Genomic DNA, 25,443 nt, shown 5'->3' with positions numbered 1-25,443 from the left:
TTGTACAAGTAAAAAATAACAATCGCTTTGAAAGTTGCAATCTACAATGAAGTACACCACTCATTATTTTAAGCAACTGTGTGTCCGGAGCAAATCCTTTGCTGACGCCATGTTGGTCAGAAAAAGCGATTGTCAGTCTGGAAATGGTTGTACTGGGGACAGGCGCCTACGCGCTCTTCAATTTCGTTAAGGATGCAGGCTCGAAATGTAGGTAGACAGCTGTCGGCGAGCTGATCTCTGAATTGATATCTCTGAATTAATATTATGTGCCCCATGAAGAAATAAGTCGGTGGTTTGCCAAATGTTAGGGATTGTCGAACTTTATACAATATGGGTTCATTTCAGTAGCGGTGGCAGATCTTGGGCAGAGAATTTATCTTGAGCAGAAAATATAGCTGAACAGTAGGCTTTAAAATACACCTTCTTGTATACCTGCAAAATTTTGCCGTTCTCCTGGGTTTATCCCTGCTATATAAATATTTTATTTTGTCGTTGTTTCCTTCATGAGATACTAATTGAACTATATTGTCTCTATATATCATCCTGTAGTGGGCTGTATTCACCCAGTCTGGACACTCCCCCCAGCAGTACATACCCATGGCGTTACTGAAGCTGCGCTACTCTATCATTTCACTTCACAACGACAGACCTGCGGCATTTAAAGTATCGCCGCACGCGAGATCCAAGAGTCGACTTCCGAGGTACTCCATCGGTCGCGAAACCGTAAACGTGGGGAGAATGACAGAAGACAAGCCCACGCACGCGTAGCATTATCGCTCTTCCTAACGAAGTGAGGAGGATCGGGAAAGGGAGAGCGATGTGGCTCGGACGACCGACCGACCGGACGGTGGGCCGTGCCGCGGCGCGATGCCTGCTCTGAGATATGGCTTTAGCGGCCCGTTTTGACAACGGAGTCATCAGTTTTCGCCCTCACGCAGCTGCCCATTTTAAGTAGGGTAAGGAGTACTGCTCCGAGCCGACGGGAAAAGCGAAACTATAACGTCGACGGGAAAGTTCTCGCGCGTGTGTTCTGTGTCGGCGATGGATTTCCAGGGTGCTGTTGTGGCCGCACTCCTGTTTGCTGTCACTCTACACGCTGCGTCTACCCTGTCGGCGCCGGAGTACCGGGTTCGCACGGTAGGTAAGCAAAGTCTTCACATGAATATGTTAGAGGTTAGCCATAACTGTGACGTTTGCCAATTGTTACACGCTGTCGTTGGAGACGCCGAGTAGATAATCTGTTTTCGTGTGTCGGAGATGTATGCTTCCTTGGTTCTAGTTTTTTTCTTATTTTGTAGTTAACCCGATCAGCGAACCCGAGGAAAAGATTTTTGGAAACCGAAGTAGGTTAGTTTTGTTTTAGACCGCAGACTGGTGCACCAAAAATGGTGAGCCGATGCAGCTAATGAAAATTCCTCATGAGATTATTTCTTTTATATTTTCTATTGTTCCTGTGTTGCTTCACTTTGATGTTGACCTACAGAGTGTGAAGCTATAATTCCTTCGCGGATGTAAGCGCACCATTTTGGCGCTACTCTGAATAATATCTCCTACCATTTAGTTAGTGTAACTGAAATAAGAAGCCGCAATAAATTAATAAAGAAAGAAACGAGGCAAAACCGCTTGTACGTATGTATTGGTGCGCTCAAGGGTGTTTCTACGTATTGGTGAGTGTAAATATAAATTTATGTTTCAGAATTCACGCGTGATCCTTATAGCCAGCATCCAGCGGATGGTCACACCCTATTACAGACCTAAACTTTTCACTAGGTCACTATGGCTTACACTCCATGGAACGATTTTATTAAGTAAGTTCGGCGTTGCAGTGGTTCAATAGATGACTGCGAAAACGATATACATAGAAAAGGATGGAAGGAAATGGTAACATAGACAAAAATAACGCAGTTGTCCATGGTAATGCGGCCAGGTATGCCCGGACGTTTGCGTGAAACTACACGATTGGTGCCGACTTTATTCTGCAATAATCAAATTTATCCTTTTCTTGGGCATTCAGCATGCATCGCGTAAAGCAAACATGCACTTCCCTGAATCCCGTGCTGCTCTTTACTCCTCTTGTATTACACGACAAAGGCCGTGCTGAAATTATACAGCCTTAGCCTTTATACCATGTTCGCCCCACACACAAATTACTACAGAGCCGTTATTACTACGCAGCCGGTAGCCATCCAGTCACTCAGAAAATACCAAACCGTTGTTTTCAACGTACTCACTTGCGTCTATCGTGTGACTCATGACCACGGAATCCACAGACTTACAGACTGAGGAGTTCCTATCTCATCGAAACGAACGGTAGCAATACACACATGCTTCGTGGAAAACGCTTATCTGTGTTTTCGTATAAGTGAACAATGCAGCGCGCGGTTATCGCTGCTTGTTATCGTAATGAACTCTTAGGCAGTCCATCGATCTCCTCTCCCGATGTATTTAACAGAGTGCGTTCCGTTTACCTTGCTGCAGAAATTTCTAGCCTTTTCCACCTCATTTATGTTGGTGCTATGTAGGGTGGGCGACTAACTCATTAACCGTACGATTAATCGATCGATTCTTTAATTATGATTAATTTTTAACCGGTTAATCGGTTGTAGGTCCTGTGAGCAATATTTAAAAAGAGTGCATGTTAAAATTGTGGGCCAGCGGGTCGAGGATAATATTCGTGTTCGAATAACCCGCCTTACGTCACCACAGTAAACGCTGCAAGTATGCTTAGGGATGGTAGTGATTAAAACCGAAAGGTTATAGCCTAGGCAGATGGCTTCTCTTAAAACAAATTTACACGTTACAACAATTGGCTAGCTGGCACTCGCACCATTTGGCCATTGTATAAACTAACTCTGTCGCATGTAATCCATGATTACTCGGTGCCGCTACAATTACTTCGAGTGTATATGTTCATGTTCTGGAAAGGTGTCGGTGACCAACGCGGTGAAAAGCGGCTCGCCTGCATCAGCGCCATGATGATGACCTGTTTACCTCACTTGGAAAGTCTCTGAACGGGCCAATGAGCATATTGATCTTATTTTAAAATCATAAAATTATGAATAATATTAAATTTTATTTTTGTCGTTCTTCTTTCTAAATGAACGCAACCGTATAATAGATTACTTAACCGACGAAAGCAAGCTGATTAAGCTGATTAAAATTTTTAACCGACGCCCAGCTCTAGTACTATGGTTACTAATATTTCTCTGGGCTATAAGGTGGGCCACACTGGAGTGATACTAAATTATTGAGACCACCTGAAAATGTTTAACGTACTCCTAAAGAGAGTAAGTTTTTCACCCGCATCAGACAAACGGCCGCTGAAACCACAATTAAAACCACCTCCTCGCGCTCACCAGCGCAGCGCTTTTAGCTACTGAGACATGGCAGTCGGTGACTACGAATGAGTAGGTTAAGCAATGCATCCTTTGCAGGCTGTCCGGTGGTGTTGCCCGGACTTCACCTTTACTTCCCATACCTTAACCAATCCCATACCCATTAATTCCTGGCTTCATCCACCCTCCTGCATTGTCTCTGCTCAGAGGAGGCGGTGAAAAACAAAGAAAGTTCCCATTTAATATCATCATTACCGTTAATGAGATAAGTCACATGTGAAGTTTAACCATAGCCCAAGCTTTCTATGAAGTTGCAAAATGCAGTGCAAGAATGGAGAATACACGTTCGTCATATAGAAAAATATTGAATTTTCAAACTTCAGTGGATCGAAAGAGTGAAACGATGATTCAAACAGGGAACAAAAAAAACAGTCGGTATTTGACACATATAGAAAGCCTAGTAATGCCAAAGTTATTTCAAAGCAACGCTTAAATGAGCTACGTTAGCTCCCGTGTGGTAGTTGCCCTCTGCTCAATTAGGCTCACTAAAACAGGGCATGGACAGTTAGTTCTTTAGCTGACTTACTTGGCAGCTGCTAGGGCCACTCTTTCCCGCCGAGACCACCCGAGCTGGCTCCTTTCTTCCCACTAGTTTTTGTTGATTCGTTGGCCGCACACAAAAACCGCAAAGCTAAGCCCCAATCGATACCTCCGGCTCTAACTACTCTAACTATGAGAGTGAGTGAGTGAGTGAGTGAGTGAGTCACCGAGTGAGTGAGTGAGTGAGTGAGTGAGTGAGTGAGTGAGTGAGTGAGTGAGTGAGTGAGTGAGTGAGTGAGTGAGTGAGTGAGTGAGTGAGTGAGTGAGTGAGTGAGTGAGTGAGTGAGTCACCGAGTGAGTGAGTGAGTGAGTGAGTGAGTGAGTGAGTGAGTGAGTGAGTGAGTGAGTGAGTGAGTGAGTGAGTGAGTGAGTGAGTGAGTGAGTGAGTGAGTGAGTGAGTGAGTGAGTGAGTGAGTGAGTGAGTGGAGACAAGTCCCGCTGGAGCATACCCGCATTGGCAGCCAATGCGATGAGAATTGTGGGCAGCCGTGTTATCTCAACCAATCGCTCTTTTAGTACCATCGTAGTCACGCCAACCAACCTGACGTCGCATTTCCGCAGAATGCGTCATGTAATGCCTTAGTACGCCCCTTGTTTTCAACACTACCAGAAGTCCAAAAGAAGCTTGCATGGCTTAGGAACCATCGCATGCACCTGTGGCATCGAATACCTTTGCCGTTGTCTATGAAGAAAAGTTTGACATCCCCCTGAATTCCGCCAAACGGCTACGAAGGCAAGCTACACAGCTTTCTCAGAAACTTTCCAGCTGAAAAATTCGTCCTGGTCCAGGATTCGAACCCGGGACCACCGCGAACCGGAGCAGTCGCTCTATCAACTGAGCTAACCAGGAGGCCAGCAGTTCGTAGCGTGAGAGGGAATTGATCAACGACTTCAATTGATGGACAGGTGTTAATCGACCAGATTTAGGGAAAATCCCTAAGGTGGAGATTTCACATTGGGATCTCCCCTAAATTTGTCGATTAACACCTTTGCCGTAGATCCAATCATGTGCTGGAGTGTTTCTGCGCTAAACAATGTTGAATAACAATCAAATTTTTGTGGCCCGACTATTTTTAAATGATTTTACAACAACCTACATGTTCTCGAGGCTCTTTACACTCCCGATATCAGTATACAAAGGCTTTACTTGTCTCTGAAGAAGATAGACCGTTATTCACCCGAGAACTGGGTTTTCCTTTCGTTACCCAATCTTTTGCTTACTTTTTTTTTCTGCGTACCCCGGAAACTTCCCCCCTTGTTGTTTGTTGATGCCATTCGCCACGCGTCCTAGTTTCACCTGCGTGGTGTCTTTTTACAGACACATCCTGCTTCGCCCCCGAAAATGTTAGCGTCGTCATCGTTCCCCACGGAGAACACCACGCCCTAAATGTGACGTGGAGCAGCAACGAAATCCCCGAAAACGAGATTCTCTGCCACAAAGTTGTAGTCTGCAACGAAGGATGTGCATTGACGACGTTGAACGAAACTTTCGCCCTCCTGGCGCCCCTCAACCCCTGGAAGAGCTTTTCTGTGAGTGTGCACGGTTCGTGCACCGACGCCACCCGGTGCCTAAGCAACGACGACATGGGAGCGTCGTACAACGACAGCCTCGAAGGTGAGAACCCTGGCACCAGCGATGTTTTCTCGCTAATCACCTGACATAGATGGAGTTTAAGTTTTTCTCCTTTTACATTCCGGTCTTTCAGAGTTTGTTCAGCATTCACTGAAAGTAGGACTATCCTTCCCTAGTGGCGGCCTTTTTGAATAGAAAAACCCTTGCCGGGAAAGCCATAGATTGTGCGTAAAAATACTTGAAATTTGGGGGAATAACTCAATTCATTAGAATTCTTGTTGCTTGGTACCAACTCATTAATAGCCATCTCGTCTGGCAAGAAGTATATTGTACCGCGAACAGGGTGCGGAAATGATGCTTGCGTAAAACAAGATAAACTAGTAGATGCATTATGCTTCGATTTTCGTGCCTACGGCAAAATATTTGGTGAACGCTTGCTGAACCATTTCATTTTATTACTTGTTTAAAAGTAGAAAATTATATTACGCAACGCGAGTTTAAATTTCATGTTATTCGAACCTACAGTGCGGTGAGAGTAAAGCATCGTATTAAATAATACCAGGGTATATTTGTAGCAGCTTATTTACAATTGACACATGAAATTTTGTGGTACATAAAAGGCAGTTACGACCCATATCGTAGTGAGCGGGGGTTACTTCAGATCACTGGTACAAGTAAAGGTGCGTGTGTTGTTTTATTCATGTTTTCAGAACCCGAGGAAGCCACAGGATTGATAGTGACGAGCGTAGGTGCTCACAGCATGACCATCTCGTGGAACAATTCGGACAGTGGTGATGGTATTCAGCCTTCGGGCTACCTGTTGGCGATATGTGACCCTTCAGACCTGGACAGATGCTTGGTCAACAGGACAGTCGCTTTTGCAACGCGCGAGTACCAGGTTCGCGTGGACGACCTTAATGCCAACACCACCTACACGGTTGTTCTTACGGCCTTTCTTGCCGACTCATCTGCGATCTATTATGGAAGATCTCTGGACGTTAGCGTAACCACGCAAACTAGCGGTGAGTTGTGGGTATGTATTACGTTAATTTAAAAAAAATTGCAGTTGTAAAGGTGCCGCTGGTATTTTTTATAGCTCGGGAGGTGCTTTAGTAACGCTACAGTGCGCCTTCTTGCAACAGTGCACGAAAAAAGTTTCGCAGGTAAACGCCGGGGAGTTAAGCTTGTATTAGCGTCTGCGCTAACAGACGGAAACCACTGTCTTATTTCATCTCAAAGCGCTCCCGAAATTTAAATTACTCTCGATGGCCTTCAGTACACTATATAGTTGGCTTGCTCCTAAGCTATATTTTTTATATCCTGTTGGACATGAAATTGTTTGAAAACAAGTTAAGGCTACGTACAACTTATTATTCATTTAATTTTTAAACAGGTGTAATCTTGAAGAAACAGTCTTAAACTTGTTGCCAGTTTTTTTTTTTTTTTTTCCAAACATTGTTACTAGGGACGAGCGCAACACAAAAAATGTATGCGGCCTGCCACCGGGAAGTAGGAGGGAATGTTAAATCCCGTTTAAAAATAAAGCAAGAATGAGCAAAAATATACTTTCCGAAATTAATTAAGTGAAACCTTTTTGATAGTTTCGGTTTGCTTTCGGATCGCCCTTTAGTACTCGGCAGTGTACATGTACAAAGCGGGATGAACACAGACGTTGCTGCGGACGGGAAAATATCTAGATGAAGGAAACTGGATTTACAGTTTGAGTGTGTGAAACGGTACTGGCATTTTCAGAGCCACTAAAATAACGAAGTCTTGTCGGCGGGATGTTTTGCAGTCATGGCCTAAGCTTATTCCGGTAGATTCATTACACGGAGGCTCACTGTTGGGCTCGATGGCCACAACCAAGTCTGCCGGTTGCGTATCTCGGGTGCGTCTTTGTAAAATTCTCGCACAATTACGTCAGTGCTGGGGAAAACGAATGGCCTGGTAGAGCGACAAACCAATCTTTGGTTGGTGGGTTTTAAAGGGACCCTGCAACACCTTTTTAGGTTTTTTTTTTTTGAAATCTTAAATTCTTGCAGAGCGTAGTCACCCAACAGATCCAGTACTTAGGTTAGGGGGTCGCAAAGTACCTCAGCCAAAAATTACTGCTCAATGCTCATCAGATACCTTATAAACTCGCTCCAATTATTTTTCTCTCTTTCGCGGTCTTGACGTTCTTCAACGGCTTGAATTACGTCACTAAGGCCATGTAGTTGCTATTGGCCGGTTTTGCTTCAATTGCAGCAGTAAACGCTTTTCGATAGCAACTTTTAAAAAGGCCACAAAAACAAAGCAGAAATGGAAGGCGTACTTGGTGCGACGAACAAATCATGCCGTGCCGCTCCATGCTGGCGATAACTGCAGCTTTCGCAGTAGTTCCAGACGCGAAGGAAAGAGTGAAAGCGGTTATCGAAAGTGCTGCAGTGTCCCTTTAATGTAGTTAGGCAAATCGGTTAATACGTATCTTTGGTTCATCATTTGGTTCAAAAGCAGCCCCTCCTTCCCCATGCGGTTTACTCTTTCTGTCAAGCTCATTACCATGAATAGGGGAAACTCGAACTCGCTGCGGGCGGGACGGGAAATCTGAGCAATCGGTGTCTGGAAGACAAGTTACAGTCGAGCCCCTTCAGACGGAATACGATACGGCATTGTATGCCGCGCCAGCTCGTCTCAGGCAGAAGCACGGCCGAAGGCGCGCGAGCATCCGAGTGTACTTATCTAGGCGCGATACGACGTCTGCAGTGCTTAGTACCTTCACTTGTCAACAACTGCAGCACTGTTGAGATCTCAGTGGTTCTGCTACTTTGGTGCGGGTCATGGTACAGAAGCCATATATTGAACCTTCGTGCCCAACGAAAATAAGACACGTTAAGAGAAGGGTGGCTCGTTTCCAGTGTGCCCGGTAGACAGAAGTCATCGAGTTTTCAAGTGGCACTCGGCATGTTGCTTAGCCTTCATGTTATCGCAAGGTTGAGGACAAGCTGATAGGCCTAATGGGTTTACAGAAGGGTAACAATAAAAAGTATTCCCAAGGACAACTAAAAATCAATCAATCAGTACTATGAGAATGGGCGCCCCTTTAAGTTTGTATTGGATTAAGTAAGCAAAACAATGACTGGGCTGCGCGACATGTCAAATACACTAGCATCCTTCAAACGAGCTCGATTTGCTGCTTGAACGCAACTAGACGAAAATATGCGTCTTTTTTACAGGTCAACAAAAAGTCTTGACCATGCCTAATTATTCTCCTGCTCTAATGCAGTTATTAAAAAATATGTGCCCTTGTTTCCGTGTTTTACAGGTCAACCAAAAATTTTGGACATACCTGATTCGAGCAAACCATCAATTACAATATCTATAAAGCAGGCGCCCGTCAGCTCTAACTACACCGTTACGATGGACAAAGTTACCGCTAATTCGACCACCAAAACTGTGGAGAAACTCGACGCGCAAGCGAAAGACGCTCCTGTAACACTGAACATCACGGACATCGATCCTGCATCGCATTACGAAGTCACCGTGAAAAACTGCAGCGGTCGCTGCGAAGTTGAAGCGAGCCTCCACGTCCAGGCTAAAGTTGGCTGTAAGTAAAGTGATTATTATCGTATTGCTTTTTCACGTCGTAAGCTGGTTCGCAGTGCTGGTTCGCAGCGTCCATACCAGTGTCGGTGTCTGTCGGTGTATAGTTATGATTGCGTCTGTGTGAATTCAACCGGTTCCGTTTGAAAATTCTGTCAGTTAATCATTTAGCAAGGCGGTTTGCGCTGAGCGAAGTGCACTGATTAAAATACTAATCCCCGTTAACCATTGTGAGCCGGTAACCAGTATTTGTCTCGCCTGAAACTTTCACAAACGACGTTTTAACAATGAAGGTGCTTGAGAGCCATTTTCGCCATATTTAGGGAAACTTACAAGCTGTTTACCAAAGTTATAGTTAGCCGTATATGTGACAGCCTAGATTCCCTCCAACGCAGAGAGCACGCTCGGTTAAGGAAAGGGTACGCAACCATGGATCACGTCCATGTCGTCAATCAAGTGGTAGAAGAAAGGCAAAGTGCACTAAACCCCTTTACACGACTTTCATAGACTACGAGAAAGCGTTTGATTCCGTACTCACCGCAGCCGTGCCAAAATCACTACAAGACCAGGAAATAGAGGAAACCTGCATAAAACTTCTAAAATACATATATAAAGAATGCACAAGCAAGATAACCCTCCACAAGCAAAGCAACACATTTCTGAGCCCAAAAAGAGTAAGACTTGGAAATACCATCTCGCCAAAACTATTCACAGCATGTCTGGAGGGGGAGTTCAGAATGCTTGACCGGGAAGACATAGGACTAAGGATAAACGGGGAATACTTGAGCCATTTGAGGTTTTCGGACGACATAGTCTTGCTGATTGAGACTGCAGATCACATGCAAAAAATTCTGGAGGAACTACAATAGAAAGCACGGACCTGGGGCTAAAAATAAATATTAATAAATATAAAGTGATGAGTAATGAGCATGCCAAAAACGTCCTCTTCAGCATAGGAAACGAATGCTAGAAGAAGTAAAAGAATATAACTACCTCGAACAGATGGTTAGTGCTGACCCCAACCCCGAAAGAGAAATCCGGCGACGAATATCTATGGGTTGGGGAGACCTCGAAGAGCCCTCCCAAATAATCAAAAGTTAGCTACCTCTGTCACTCAAAAGAAAAATCTACAACCAGTGCATACTGCTGGGGATCACATACGAAGCTGAAACTTGGCACATTGCTAAACAACTAGAAAGAAAAAAATTACACCATCTTCCCGAGGGGAACCCTGAGGTGATGCGAAGCATCGCAGAGTTCCAATCCAATCCAATCCAATTCAATCCAAGCCAAGCCAAGCCAATCCAATCCAATTCAATGCCCCTCGCGAGAGAGTGTTCGCCATCGGACAGGAGAGGGGGTGAGCGGAGGAGAGCGCAGCTGGCGCGGCGAGGAGAATGGGGGAGGGGTGGACGCCGACAACGCCGACAACGCCGGATTGTTGTCAAAGGCGATTGAATGAGATGCATCACATCTAAAACTTAGGTCAACTCAACGGGTCATGGAACGAATAATGCTAGAAATAACACTCAGGGACAGGACACGAGCTACCTGGGCCAGAGAACAAACTAGAACAAAAAAATATAGTTCAAATAAAGAAAAAGAAATAGTCTTGGGCTGGCCATGTAGTGAGACTAACCGACTATCGGTGTACAATTAGGGTAACGGAGTGAAGGCCATTAACACGGTGGAGGGATCAAATAGAGAAATTCGGGGGTAAAGTGTGGATTCGAGCAGCGCGGGACATTAGTGGTTGAAGGTCTGTGGGAGAGGCCTTCGTCCTGTGGTGGACCTGATTATGCTGATGATGATGATGGCTGTGGTGCTGCTGGTGGTGGTGGTGGTGGTGGTGGTGATTCGAGAAAATTCTCGAAATTGATGTATTACTAAGCAGTCTTTATGATAACAGAACATATTTGTTTACAGCGCCTTCCGCTGTCAGGAGTCTCAGCGTCACGCAGACCAAACCCGGAGAGGTCACGTACAGTTGGGAGAAGCCGTACATACCCCGTGGCCCAGTGGACGGTTACATCGTTTCTACTATGAACCTCGAGAACAATAAAGTGGTCATCACGGAGGTACCCGGCAATACGACGCAGTACACGCAAATTACTGTTCAGTACACGGAGTACAGGGTCAACGTGCAAGCCTACAATACCATCAAGCCTTACGGCCTCAAGAAAGCCGGCCCAGCAGCGCGCGTGAATTTCAAGAGTCTTGGCGAAGGTAGGGAGTGTTTTTATCTAGTGTTGTTGCACCAGGCGATCACACAAATGTGTCTCCCTTTTCGTATTTTCCCCTATTTTACAGCACGTTTATTTCCAGGCACAATTTTTTCCTTTTTTCTAAGACATCTTGTGTCCTCTTAGCCGGCTTTTACGGTGAAGCGTGTGTCCAGATCATTTTCAGTTATTTTTTTGGCTGTGGTTTCTCACTCTACAAGAATAATGCAATAACGTCGCATACATAAGTCTGATAGCCCAGAAATGTATAAAAATGTCGATGGGAACTTAAAGAAATTTTGATCGAGGCCCAGTCCGTCTATGCCAAGAGGAGGACCACTGGAGGTAGTCCTTATTCCAGGGTTCCCTGGTTGTGGCTGGCCGTCCGAGCCCATCTCACCACGTCAAGCTGGTAGCCGGGTTCAGAACTGAGCAGCGGAGCCAGCCACAGTGAAGAGGAGGGTTAAGGATTGGGTGGTATTCCTATTTGTGGCAGAATTCCTATACGATATGGTAGAGAGTACCTTGTTGGGGGCAGAATTTGCATTATGGTAACAGGTACGGTAGATCAAGTGCCAAGATGTGTTGTGAGTTAAACTGCAGGTTTAAAGTTGACGGATGGTAATTACATCAGCCAGTTTAACGGAGGAGTGGTGAGGAGGGAACGTGCAGCGAGAAAGCTTGTAAAACGTCGTGAATATCGTTGTAGGTGAGTACAGCAGGGTAGGTATCCAAGGTAAGGGAGCAGGTTGCCGGGAACGTTAAATGTTTTAACAGGTACTCATACCAAGCTTCGGTACGAAATAAGCTCAAGTAGGTTTTTAGGCAAATTGAAGGTGATGACGTCGACAAAAATGCGTATGGCAATTCGCCTTCGGTTGATACCCGCCCACACGCGAAAATGTTAGTTTGGTGGAAATAGTCAAGGCTTATAATTTCCGGGTACCGGGATTCCTTCACGGGCCTTACTTCCCTATTACAACGGTCTCATAGTTTCGATAGCAAGAGCGCCGGCGCAGGAGCCAAGACAGAAAGAATTCTTTAATGATACCGAAGAGGTCAGCTCCGCATAATACTGGGCTTGCTATTTCAGATGGCTGCTGAATATGTATTGCGGGTTAAAGCTAAAACAAATAGTAATGATAAAGAGAAAGAAAAAAAGAAAGAAAAACACGCGCACACATATTATACCGGCGCCTAGTCCAGAGACTCTAAAGAAACGCGCAGGAGCTTTAAAACCCCGCACCCGCGGTGTGTTTACTGTTCCAGAGGCCTAAAAAATTCTTCATTGTGACATTTTTCGCTCGCAGTGAACTTCGCGCCGTTTTTCGCACCGAGGAGAAGCGTGTAGAAGCACAAGCGTGTAGAAGAAGTGTCCTCTCGTACACCGCAATGGGGACATAGTGGTGATGTCATTAGTGCGATTTTATAAAGTAAGTTTTGATGTAGGCTATACTTTGAGGCGAATCAGCGAGCAGTGGAACGGAAGATGATCGGTGTAACAATAACTGACAAGAGAAGCACTAGCCCTTTGCGGAGCCCGTGCCTTTCGAGCGACTGCATTCAGCTCAATCATGGAAACCCTAACGTTGATCGCTTACTATGTAGCAAACTTGCAGAAAAAAAAACGACTACGTTTTCCCCTTCTTAATTGCAATCTGCAACCAAAAAATATATTTCTTCTGTGTGTATACATAGGTATACGCGTACGGGAACGGTATCTTGGAATTGGTTGAAAAAAGGGCTCGTTCCACTTTCACGTTTAACTGTTTATTCTGAGTCCCACTGTAAATGTATTAAATTGACCGAAAATGTATTACACCGACCGAAAATAGACTGACGGCAATGCATTTTCTACTACTGAAATGAATGCCTCGAAAATTTAATTTACGTGCATGGGCACCAGGCGGTCGTCGTTTGATTACTGTCATCTTTTTGCAGGTCCCGTACCACCGATTCCGCAAATTGCCGATATTTCTGAGCATGAGGTCGTTCTGAACTGGACCAAACCGATCGACGCTCGACATCAGCTGCGCCACTACGTCATCCGCCTGGACACGTCTCACGTCAACATGACCACCGCAGACTCAAGCATCTGGCTCGAATGCCTGAAAACGTGGCACCATTACACAGCATCAGTTTCATCGTGCACAGCCTACACGTGTGGGCCGCCTAAAAAAGTGGAATTTCGAACAGACGTCGGAAGTGAGTAGTACATGGTATAGCCATTCTCAGATTTATAGTACTGAAGTTCTCCTTTCAGTGAATCTTTATTCAAAAATGTTTCACGTTCATTTTGTAAGCACACTGTTACAAGAAAGTTTAAACTTTTAAGTTTTTTTTCTTAAGAAAAGCTTTGCTCGTTTGCACTGAAATTTACACGAAAGCTATTTTCGTGTTTCGTTTACCATCAAAGTCGGTGGCCGTCCGCGGTAGCTGTTTGATTGATTGATTGATTGATTGATTGATTGATTGATTGATTGATTGATTGATTGATTGATTGATTGATTGATTGATTGATTGATTGATTGATTGATTGATTGATTGATTGATTGATTGATAATATATATTCGTACCGAGGTGAAGCCATGTGCCATCTTGCACCAACATCAAATACAAATACGGCACTGAAATATATAAATTAGATGCAACACGGAATGTAAAAAAGTGTTTTGTTAAGTCTAGCGTCACGTGTCACCCTCCTTTTTCCTATTTATTGCGGTCCAGCGATAATAAAACTTCAGTTGTTAGTCAGCGCTGTTTATCTACTCCTCTGTTGTCCCGTTCTTTCGCGCTGTTAATCTCAGAAATATAAATTACATCTTGGTGGTGGAACGTGGTATGGATGTTACGTTACATCTTTCTCCTACCCGCCGCGGTGGCTCAGTTGCTAAGGCGTTGCGCTGCTGAGCACGAGGTCGCGGGTTCGATTATCGGCCGCGGCGGCCATTTTTCTGATGGAGGCGAAAAGCAAAAACGCCCGTGTGTGCGAAATTTAGGCGCACGTTAAAGATACCCAGGTGGTCAAAATTAATCCGGATCCCTCCACTACGGCGCGCCTCATCGCCTGCGTTGCGTCGGTGCGTTAAACCCTGCAATCAACCAATCAATCATACATCTTTCTCCTGCTTTTTTCCACCGGTGTCCTAATTTCCTCCGCCAAAATTAAACCGAAAAGCTTGGCACCACTACGAATAGAAATAACACAATAGCGCTCCAAAAAGCAAGCTCTTGATTTGAAAAATCGCCCATTGCTACCAGCAGTTAACATGATATTGATATCGCACATTTTGCTGTCTACTGAAAAATGAGATTCTAAGCTAAAAACCATTGTAAGCATTCTAATATACATTATCAACAACAAACATCGTTGCTTGTGGCGTTGCGAGGCAGATACGTTGCAAACGAGCCCTTAGCATCGTTCGTAAATTTGTGGAAGAATGAGGCATTGTAGGATCGCTATGTGGAGGTAAATTAACCCCTTCCGTACCATGCAAAAAAGAGGAAAATATACCAAATTTACCAAAAAATGTTTTTCGCTGAATGTAGAGCTTTTTTTTCTGAATAAAACTGCACCATTATTTCGATGAAATAACGTTCATTTAATTTCCTAATTGTGTAAAAAAGATTTTTCTGGGATGGCTTATTAAGGCACCATTACTTTAATAAAATAACGTTCCTTTAGTTCTCTAAAGGAGCCATGAGGACAAAATACAAGTTTGTGTTTTATTAGAAATATTTCGTGTTTTATAGTGCTCCTAGCGCTTCTCCGGCAGGCAATGATGCCGCATTCACTGAGAAATTAATCAATCTAGGTTAAAATTTCGATTCTCTTGCCAAATCGTGCGTTTTCGGGACGTCAGCAATGAAGTCATAAGCGCTTGCACTGCGTGATTCGGGTGCAGCGCTGCTTGTCGTCAGTCTTCCCAGATGGCGCTACCATACTCATGCGGACACCATTGCCTGCCGTTGCCTTGTTTTTTGACCGTATTTGCACCTGGCTTGTTTTTGTTACTGTAGAAAGTAATCGTTTCGTGAAACATGGAATATCCTCAACAAACAGAATCCCGTAAGACAAAGTCGCTTAAGCCAATCGGCCAGTAAGTGTTAGACAACTCGAAAGCGGCGCACTGCTGTGCAGCTAAAACAAGCTTAGTGCGCGCAGTACCAACAACAGTACGCATCGGTACTTCAATGTTTACGTGCGCGTTCGTACCTTCCACTGTTTATCCCCCCCCCCCCCCCCCCCCATTCTTACTGCTATAAAAAGAATGTGCCCTAAATTTAGGCGCAAATAGCTCGTTCAGCAAACTTATAAGCTCTGCTTAATTTGCGTTTGCTTTCGCCGGCCTCCGCCAATCGCAGAGCTGGCTGGTATGGCATCATAGGTTCTGTTGCGGGAAATGAGCTAGTAAGTCGCATGGCCAATCCCTTTTTTCCTAATTATATAGCTTATTTGAGCGAAGTGTGTGTTAAAAGTAGTGTCAGTATGATTTTAACGAGGCAATCTTTCGAATGAACCAAACTTGTGTTTTGTCTTCATGGCTCCTTTATTGTGTAAAAAAGATTGCTCGAAGATGGCTTCACTGCATGGCCGCAGTGTTTTGAGAAACAAGCGCAGTCAGGGCTCCAAAATGACTGCTGACGACTATAGCCGTCATCGGTCATTTTGGTACAGGATCACATGACGTATATAGCCGTCAACGGGATAGAGAGGGTTAAGCTACCCTTTACGAAGGTTCCGAAGGTTATCACAGCATTAAGGGGCATTGTTAAGCAACAAAGGCAATAAACTGTCTACATAACGCCGTTCTCAGTTGTATGGTAAATGTAGCTAGCCTTTAGGAAGATTTCGAAGGTTATGACAAAAATGATAAACATTGTAAAACAACAAAGCGGTCAACTGTCTACGTAAGGCGTTCCCAGTTGTGTGAAAGAGAGAGTTGAAGGGAAAAACTCTTTATGTATGTGGGAGGTGTTTGAAAGGCGCGCTATGTGGCATTCTGCATTAAACGCGAAGCAAAACATATCAAGGTGTTCAGAATTCAATAAAGACTTGACTGCACTTTAACTAATGAACTGACAATGTTTTACAACTGCCTTCGTGGAAAACTCGTTGGAAAATTTTGTGAAGCCGTAAACAGCGGTTTTAGTGTATTAATCAGAAAAACCTTAGTGTTCTACTACTGGTGTTGTTGCCTGCAAAAAAAAAAACATTATGTTTATTTCTTCATCAAAACCGGCCTAAGCCAGCCACCTCCAAAACGCTTGCTGATAACCCGCCAAAATTTCGGTGCGTCAGTAGTCCTTCTAACTGCATTACAACTAATAATAGTACCGACCTAGTTGTACTCGACGCCGAATGGTCATCATTCATTCATTCATTCCACAGATCTCTAACTAGCGTCTAATGATTTGATTTTCTCCCCCATAAATCTAAGGATAATTATTAATCCTCGTGCTACAGCAAAAAGATCAAACCGCTAATACTCGCGCCCAGGTCACACTTCCGTTTATTCTGCTATAGCTCCATATGAATAATTCAGCATACTCTGGAAAACCACAAAATCCCTGCTTATTCCACGGTAGCCGAGGTCGTCCTGACGCAAAAGTCCGGTAACAAGTACTTCCGTAGTAATTATCGCGGATATCCCTCAAAACCATGCAACTCGAGATCCTTGAGCATGGGCTTGTTTAAAACCCGGTATACTTTCTTTAATCAAACTCATTCTTTCTGTCCACTCAACAAGGCTTCCACAAGGCTTTCGCGTGTGAACTTCCCACTTGAACGCTGCTGATCTGTAGACTATCTATAAATACAATTTACTAAGCTATTTACAAATATCTTCCAGACTGCTTCCTTTAAAGATCAGTAAACCAAACGCCGAAACCGGCACAGTTTGGCTTCACATCTTTTCTGTTTCCTCTCGTTGCAGCACCCACGGAACCACAGAGCCTAAACTACACAAAGGTCTCGCTGCACAGCGTTACGATCACGTGGAAACGTCCCGAGCTGGCCGAAGGACCATTGGATGGATACAAAGTCACGCTGTCAAACAGGTCCTCCAGTTTTCAAATCATCACGAAGTCTGCGAAGCTTAGCGCGGGAAATCTAGCCTCCAACTGCCACTACAAAATTACTGTGGCGGCCTTCAACACTGGTGCTCATGGTACGAAAGAAGGACCCGCTGTTGAGATCAGCGTCAATACACTGCAACCAGGTAAGTGCCGACGGCATTTCGTAAATCGGCCATTAAGAGCAGCCCCTTCTGAGCATAAAAGCACAGAATTCCATTTGGTTAGCAAACTGCCTGTATGCCTACTCGAATGCCGGCACGAGTGTACGGGATTTCCCAAGGAAAGTAATTTCCTCAGGAGTTTTAATCGAAGGCGAGCCGTTGTTGGTGTACACATACGAAATTGAAACTATTCTATGTAAAAAGCAAAGCGAAAAAGCTTTGCGAGTTGACGTAACGTTTACGCATAAATTGCACTCTCTAATATTTAAACTACTAAGATACAAAAATCAAGAAAAAGCGTCTCCGACCTCAGACGGGGCGGGGAGGGCAACTGCCCCTCCTATCTTCTGAACGATCCTGGGTATACTGGGCAACTATAAAGGTCATACGCTGGCCTTCTCCACATCCGTGAGGACATAAGGAATTGCCCAGACACTGTGGAAACATCAAAGGCGTTTCTTGTGCTCTTCCTGGTATGATGGTGAGGATTCTGATTTCAGTTTTCACCCCTTGTATGATTCCTGTCCACCTTATTTTCGTTTTAACAAACGCCGAAACAAATTAGGAAAACACGGGAAATATCGCTGTAATAAGTTCAAAATACATGTAAAAAAATGTGGAAAAAAAACATGCACACACCAAACGCTGAACGCAGACGTAACAACAGAGGCAGGAAGCAACATTTAAACCGATTATTTTATGTGTAATGACGGCTGTTCACATAAACATAAAGTTTATTCTCCTCAGTTTATTCACCTTATTACCTCAGTCATAACTGAAAAGTAAACTACGGTGAATGCAGTGCACGTCGATTTTGTAGCGTGAGCTACACTGGCCGAGGTTGAGCAGTTTCGCGTGGCTCCTGGAGAGCTGTGCTGCGCATGCGCGAGGAGCAGTGACGTCACACGGCCCACATAACGCTGCTCGCTGCCTGGCGTCTCTCACACGCCCCACGCGCCCAGCGTCTTCGCCGACCTCCGTTCCGCACGTGGCGACCCGGTCCCTTTGATGATCATGCGAGAGCTGGCCGGGTGTGGAACCGACGGCTCGTGCTTCGCAGCAACACCGGCGTGCGCCTGTGGAACCAGCTTAGCTCTGGGGCGATTGGTGACTTTGCGCCGGAGCCACTTGATAATTATACATGTGTCACATAATGCTTATACCGTGTGTGTGTCATTCAAGCAGCAGTAAGCATGATAATCAAGCTAATCCTAGACAACCAGGAAAGCTAAGAATAACCCGCTAAACCTTAGCTCACGCTAAACCTTAGCTCTTCCCGGCCCACCAGGCAATACCACCCCTTTAAATTTACCCCATTGTTCGCCCGAACAAACACTCATAAATACTCATTTTTCCCGCGAACAATATCCAATTGGAACAGTCTTCCTGCCTCTGTGTTCCCTTCGTCTAATCTGCATGCATCAATTGATCAGCTTTTTCACATGTAGAAATTTTTTTTGCCGTTTGCCATTTTTATTGGTGTTTTCTGAGATAGAGATTGTATAATTACATTTTGCATGATATGCTATGTTTTTATCTTTCCACTCCTGCTTGGGCCTAATTCTGGCCTGCAGCATTGTCTAAATAAATAAATAAATAAAAAGTATGCCCTGGCATAGCCGAGCTAAGCCACCGCTAATTTCTTAGTTTGGGTCAAAATATATTCGTCCAAACAAACTGCCTTGGTGAATGGTGTTCCTTATGCTAAAGGAAGCTGTTCTTTCTATTAAATATGAAATTTACCCATACATTGTTTTTCTTTTTTCCAGGAAAGGTTTCTGTCACGTGGCTAACGGTGACTTCTGTCACCCTCATGATTGTGATTCCGGTGTTTGCCTTCGTTTTTCTCGTCTTGTACATAATATACAAGCACCACATTAGCCGGATGTAAGTACAAGTATCTGAATTAGAAATATACGGTGTTTTTTATTGCGGCGAAAGCAAGATACCCCAAACGCGATCCCAGCACTAGAATTGCATGTTAATAAGAGAGCCCTAAAGTCGCTTGACAGCACCTGCCGCCTTCATATATGCCATGCTGAATTGAAATGTCTACGCAAACAAACGTTAACACTCGGCAACTATATTTTGTCGGATGATTGGGCACTCTGTGTTGAACGCTTTAAACTATTACATCCAAGGTAGAAATATTACATCCATTTTATCTGCTTAATACCTACATGAACTCTTATGCATTGTCAACATAATATTTCAAGTGCAAAGCTAGACAAGTGAGCATATTTTGCATGTGTGACAAGAACGCGCGTGAACACTGCAGGTACCTCTCCCACTTTCATCGGTACTGTTTATGTTTTTAACCCTTGTTGGAAAAAAAGTTTCTCTAGCTTAAAGGAGTACTGACACGAAAGTTTCGTGGTAAGTTTTTTTTTTTTCGCTGCTATGCGTGCCTACCAGCGGACTAATCATAGAATGGCACATTAGACGGTCGATCGCAGCGTAAACATTCATTTTGCGGCGACGTTGATTCGTGTAACTTTCGGGTTCGACAAAACAAGCGCCGAGCGGCTACCATGACAGGAGGGCACCCGTGACGTCACCATTCTTGTCACACCGCTGCCGGTCTGGATGAGCACCCGAGCCAGCGCACGTGCGCACCCAGACCGGCCGAGGTCTTCACCATCCCCACGCGCCAGGGTAACATGACGTCAGTCCCAAAACCATGACGTGTACACACGGCGTAGCAGCGTGCGCCAACCGCAGCCAGCGCGATGGCTACGTCACGAGAGCCCCGACGTCGGCAGTTTGGGGCGCGGAGCAGTTGATGTCATGCTGGCCCGCTTTGGGCTTTCTCGTGCTGGCAAAGATTAAAATGGATTTAAAATTTGTTATATTGAATTGTTACTGCTGAAACTTGCTGGGAGATATCTCCTGATAAAAAAGGAAGAATTTTACATAGTTAACTTTTAAATTTCTCGTCACTACTCCTTTAACTGTTTGCAGCATGGACATCTTCCAAACTCCCACAGTACTTGACATTTGATATTGCTTTCAGAGAGCAAGAGGAGCTACTGGTTTCGTCTGAATAGTATCGCAAGCTTTGGCATCAGCCAATCAAAAGACATCTGCTGCAACATCATTCCTCGTGACATCGGAGGTGGTGGGCTTGTGTACCAAACCACTAATGGGCTGCTTAGACCGGTTATAGCACTCTCAAGATAAATTTCTAGCAACAGAATCATCGCTAATTCAAAGTGTTGGTAAAGAAGGGGCCAACTATTTATGAAATGCTTTTGTCAAGAAAATGCTAACCGACGCCAATAAGACTGAAGCTTCTTGTGAAGGAGATTACGATCGGGAGGCTTGAATGTTACGTGCCGAAGAACTAGTGTTCTATACATTGTGCTTGTTTACGGGTGTGTGTATGTGCGGGTGTATGTGTGTGCTAATTAAATGTTCGTTTCAATCAACATTATTTAAGAACAATCGACGATACACCTGCAGGAATTATATTCTGTAACTCGCACCTTGCAAGCTGTCAGCATTGATGAACTTCGATCAGCTGCAAATAAACTTTCACTTAAAACCACATTATTTCAATGCGGCCTATGCACTCACTGCTCACATCTCTGGTGAGCCCAACTTCGCTTCGCCTAAAAAAGATTCTGCAAGTAGCAGACGACAGGACCCAGAAAGTGTTAGGGGTGACGAACTTGATCGCATAAGGGGAGGTGCAGAGGCTTCCGAAGTGTTTTGAATGTGGTGGGCTCAAGACAATGGATGATGGTGGTGACGATTTTGTGGCTCTAGAAGCTAGAGTGTGTTTTCTTTCGGCGTTAACATGAATAGTTTTAATCACGTCTGCATAAGCGTGATTTCTCCTCTCAAGCAGCCCCTTTGAGCAGGTTCCACCACCAAAACTTGCCTGAAGTAGCCTGCCATCTGTCGACAGAAATTTGTAGTACTCAGGTCCTTGCAGCTGCTGCCGTGAGTCATAAAGGAGAAATCTTGCAAACATAAGTAAACATTACCTAATATAGTGTTTTGAATTTGGAAGTAAGCGTTACTTTATTAACTTGTGTTAACAAGTAAATATTTAGCAAAGTTCAGTTTTTCACACTACGCGCTGCGCCTTTCATCGTCAACTGGCGTCAACGAGGCAGGGGTGCTCGAAGGGCCACGACTCTGCCGCGGAGTTTCGTAACTGGTGTACAGTCAAACCCGGTTATAGCGAACTGCAATATGCGCCACGATTAGTTCGATATATCCAATAGTTCGATATAGCCAAACCCGCCTATAACGAATTTATTGTTACGAGTTCACAGTACGCGGGAATCCCCTTGCCACACCCGCATGCAGAAACAAACAAAATAAAATACGTCATTACCATACACAAAACAACCAATTTATTGCGAATAATAAAGTTACTTTCCGCCTTAACGCCTTAACTGTATACTTCCAAAAAAGCGGTGATTTTTTCCCCCTTTTGTATTGGCAGCGTCAAGTAGCACAGCATTCTTTACACGAGACATTCTTTGCTCCAGTTCGAGTCCGTGTCCTTCAATATCGAAGAAACATTGGCGGAAGACATCGACTGCCGAAAGGACTTCATTAAGCGTCGGATGGCTTTCATTCGCGACATCCTCTGCCCCCTCGGTTCTTTTCATCAGCATTACGACGGTGCTGCTGACGGTGCCCGCGTCCGAGGGGCTTACAGTGACGGCAACGTCTTCGTCGACACTCAGGAAATCTTCGAAGGACACTCCCTTCGTCACAGCATCGGGAAAGTTGGCGAGCTGCCGCCTTCGTCCAGACTCACTGACTGGGCGGGTTCCGTCGTTAGTTTCGCGCGTCGGAAACAGTTACGGAAAGTGTCGGGCGTCATGTCACTCCATACGAGGCGCAATGTCTCAGTCGGGGCCTTTGCTCAGAAGTCGTGACCGTTCAAAATCTCAATCGCCGCTCCGATACCATGCATTTTGGCGGCCATTCTAGGCACCCTGAGTTCGATATATCAGATGTGAAGTTCGTTATGAGGAATGTGTTTCGCGTGTATTTTCGTAACTGATTTATTTTTGTTCGATATATAGCATAATTCGCTCTACCCGGGTTCGTTATATTCGGGTTTGACTGTATAATGAAGAACTCTGCCGAGTGCAACTCACACGTGTTATCGGCTCATAAGCCATCACGAACTGCTGCTGGTGGTACTAGGTGCTTTGGGCAAACGCTTTGACGGTTCGCGAGCGTTAGGGCAGTCCATGTAATTACGGGCACGCTATATCCTTAGTGTGCTCTGGACAGTGTTAGAGGGCTGTTATGCTGTCAGAGAGGGTACCCCTGCGGCAACCTTTGTCGAAACATTGTTTGCGTTAACGTTGTTATACTCTTTGTCTTGTCACGGATTAAAGAGTTTCAAGTCTGCCCCTAGCTTCTTGTTGTCTGAAAGGGTGCAACTCCCAAAGACACTTGACCGTCATGCTGCCTTGAGACGGTTCATCGGAGAGGGCTTCTTCGATTAAATTAATACGTCGATTTTGTCTGGTGTGCGTGTATTCAACTGAAACCAAGACAGTGTTCACAAAAGGGACAAACACAATGCCCAGCGTGGTCTAGCACCTGGTGATTTCTTTAGCGGGCTGCGAAATACACCAACGGAAGAGAAGGGAAAGAGGCGCGAAGGAAACACGATATGCAAAAGTTAGTACGAAACACAAAGATAAAATAATAATGAACACACAGTGAGCACTATAGACACAACATAGAATTCAAACGCGTGGCAAAGATCCCGGGGGCGTGAAGCAGCCACAGGCAAGCACGGCTTCGCTTTCAAGAATCCAGAAAAAGGATCCTTATACTTAATAAATTTCCCGCCGCCATGCTTACGCGCATATTTCCTTCCTTGTGAATTTAGTACAGGTGTGCATTAAGTAAGGCTATAGGTCAACCGATGGTGGAAAGATTAAGGACAGCCAAAGTGCTGAGGGTATCGCCCCGCCTATGGCCGAAATTTTAAGGTAGCCAAAGTGCCGAGGCTATAGTGGAGCCGATGGTGGAAATTTGGGGCGTGAAAGCGCCAAGGCTATCGGCTCCGGCTCATCAGCCGGTAGCCTTGGCGCTTATAGTACAGCCGATGGCGCGAATTTTAGTGCAGCTCAAGTGCTAAGGGTATCGTTCAGATTATGGCAGAAATTTTGGGGTTGCTAAAATGGCTATAGCTCAGATGGTGGCAGAAATTTTGCGGTAGTGAAAGGGCCAAGGTGGCGGAAATTTTTAGCAGTTATTTCCAAGGCTTTAGTCCAGCCGATGTAGATATTTTAGGACAGCCAAATTGCTAGGAATATCGTCCAGCCCATAGCGGAAATTTGGAGTAGTCAAATTGGTAAGGTTATTATTGTCCAGACGATGGCAGAAACTTCGGGGCAGTGAAAGTGTCAATGCTATAGCTCAACCCAAGGCTGAAACTTTGGGCAGCCAAAGTTCCATGGCTATACTACAGCCGATGGAGGAAATTTTAGGGCAGCCAAAGTGGTAAAAGTACGTCCAGCCTATTGTAGAAATTTTGGAGTAACCAAAGTGCTAAACGATAGAAAAAATTTGGGGGCAGTGAAAGTATTAATGCTATAGTCCAGCCTTCGGAAAAATTGTGAGGTATCAAAACTGGTGGTCCAGCCTATGGCTGAAATTTTGTGGTAGCCAAAGGGCCAAGGTTACAGTCCAGCCTATGGCGTACATTTTGGTGTATAAAAATTGCCAAGGGGCTACTCCAGCCTATGACGAAAATTTTCCCGAGTTAAAAATTATACAACGGTTACATCTCAATATTGCTGCACAAAGTAAAGCCGCAGAACTTTTCCCTCGAAATTGAAGCAAACAGACCTATGTGCAAATACAAAAACTTTTCTTTACTTTCATAGCAATGGTGTCCTGAAAAAAATACGAGAGAAAACTGATGAGCTGTGCCGACATGCACCGACAAAGAAGAAGTTGAAAGCAAAGCTTTACTAGCCAAAGCTGTATCGGACAGCTTCAGTTTAGAACACCTGCAAGTGTTAATTGTGCAGAGAAATCTCGTAATGATGCCCATCTCTTTCCCCCACGAGAAAAACCGCCGCAGTGACGGGATGTCGAGCCCTTTACCTCATGCACCGTAGTGCAACGTATTTGAATTTTGGCTTACAAACTCTCTTCCCATAGCGTTAAAACAAGTTGTCTGTTCACCACTGTGGTGACGCATGAAAGCAGAGTGTAGCATTGCTGATAGCGCCATTGTACGCTATGAAGACTACAGTAGAAATCTGCCGTAAACGTTTTTAAAAGTGGTCCTAAAAAATAGGAGACACATCGACCAACCATTCACAATTTGCACAACAAAGGTATAACCAAGCGGGTCAACAGGGGTTATTTGGTCTATGTGGGCATGTTTTCCTATTCACCAAAATTTCCACACGCTGATGTTTTACGTGCAGAGCACTTGATGGGCCAGGCTTGTCGTCGTAACTCGTCCGTGGTTACGCTATCTAGCCACCACAGTCACGCGGCGTAACGGACTCTTAGAGTCCCACGGCGTCACACACCTAAAAAAGACGCGTCGAAATGATTCCCGCTTGTCCCTCAATTCTGCCTTCCTGCCAAAAGTGAAGAGGATATTTGAACAAGGTGTTTATGTGCGCAGAACCGTTGGAAACTCCTGGAACTGCTTGCGTTAGTCGTACATGTTCCCATTATTTAGCGCAAAGAAAACTGCAGGTACATTTTAGGTGAAATGCATTTAACTGGTAGTCCTCGCCTTCATTTAGTTGGGAATGCTCGTAGGACTGATTTTTACAATAGTAAGCGAAAGCAAAGTAGCCGCGGAAGAAAACAAATTGAAGCGTTCAAAATGGCGCCGAAAGGTAGCCCGTGAGAGATGAAAACAAGCACAAAAAAAAAAA

General features: G+C 44.7%; 1 protein-coding gene and 1 long non-coding RNA gene across 2 annotated transcripts in view; one reads left to right on the top strand and one right to left on the bottom strand.

Annotated features, from left to right (window-relative positions):
- Window positions 1–2,309, bottom strand: part of LOC144142792 (uncharacterized) — a 35,654-nt gene extending 33,345 nt beyond the window's left edge. The window contains exon 1 of the long non-coding RNA XR_013317047.1: window positions 2,232–2,309. This is a non-coding gene — a long non-coding RNA (uncharacterized LOC144142792). The remainder of the gene's footprint in view (window positions 1–2,231) is intronic.
- On the top strand, window positions 829–21,100 carry LOC144142790 (protein sidekick-like). Its single transcript, XM_077674517.1, has 9 exons — window positions 829–1,141; window positions 5,254–5,550; window positions 6,219–6,530; window positions 8,813–9,094; window positions 11,017–11,316; window positions 13,254–13,517; window positions 17,249–17,533; window positions 19,321–19,438; window positions 20,565–21,100. The coding sequence occupies exons 1-9, from the start codon at window positions 1,042–1,044 to the stop codon at window positions 20,596–20,598; spliced, it is 1,992 nt and encodes a 663-aa protein (XP_077530643.1). The 5' UTR covers window positions 829–1,041; the 3' UTR covers window positions 20,599–21,100.
- Window positions 21,101–25,443: the final 4,343 nt, after the last annotated feature.

This window comes from Haemaphysalis longicornis, unplaced genomic scaffold (assembly GCF_048455015.1).
Source record: "Haemaphysalis longicornis isolate Haplotype H1 unplaced genomic scaffold, Haemaphysalis longicornis Haplotype H1 scaffold_6, whole genome shotgun sequence".
Taxonomy (NCBI): domain Eukaryota; kingdom Metazoa; phylum Arthropoda; class Arachnida; order Ixodida; family Ixodidae; genus Haemaphysalis; species Haemaphysalis longicornis.
This window is presented reverse-complemented; position numbering and strand designations above follow the sequence as displayed.

Coding starts and splice junctions, on each gene's coding strand:
- LOC144142790 (XM_077674517.1), top strand. CDS start 1,042: ATGGATTTCCAGGGTGCTGTTGTGGCCGCACTCCTGTTTGCTGTCACT. Junction 1,142..5,253: donor GTACCGGGTTCGCACGGTAG/GTAAGCAAAGTC, acceptor GTCTTTTTACAG/ACACATCCTGCTTCGCCCCC. Junction 17,534..19,320: donor CGTCAATACACTGCAACCAG/GTAAGTGCCGAC, acceptor TCTTTTTTCCAG/GAAAGGTTTCTGTCACGTGG.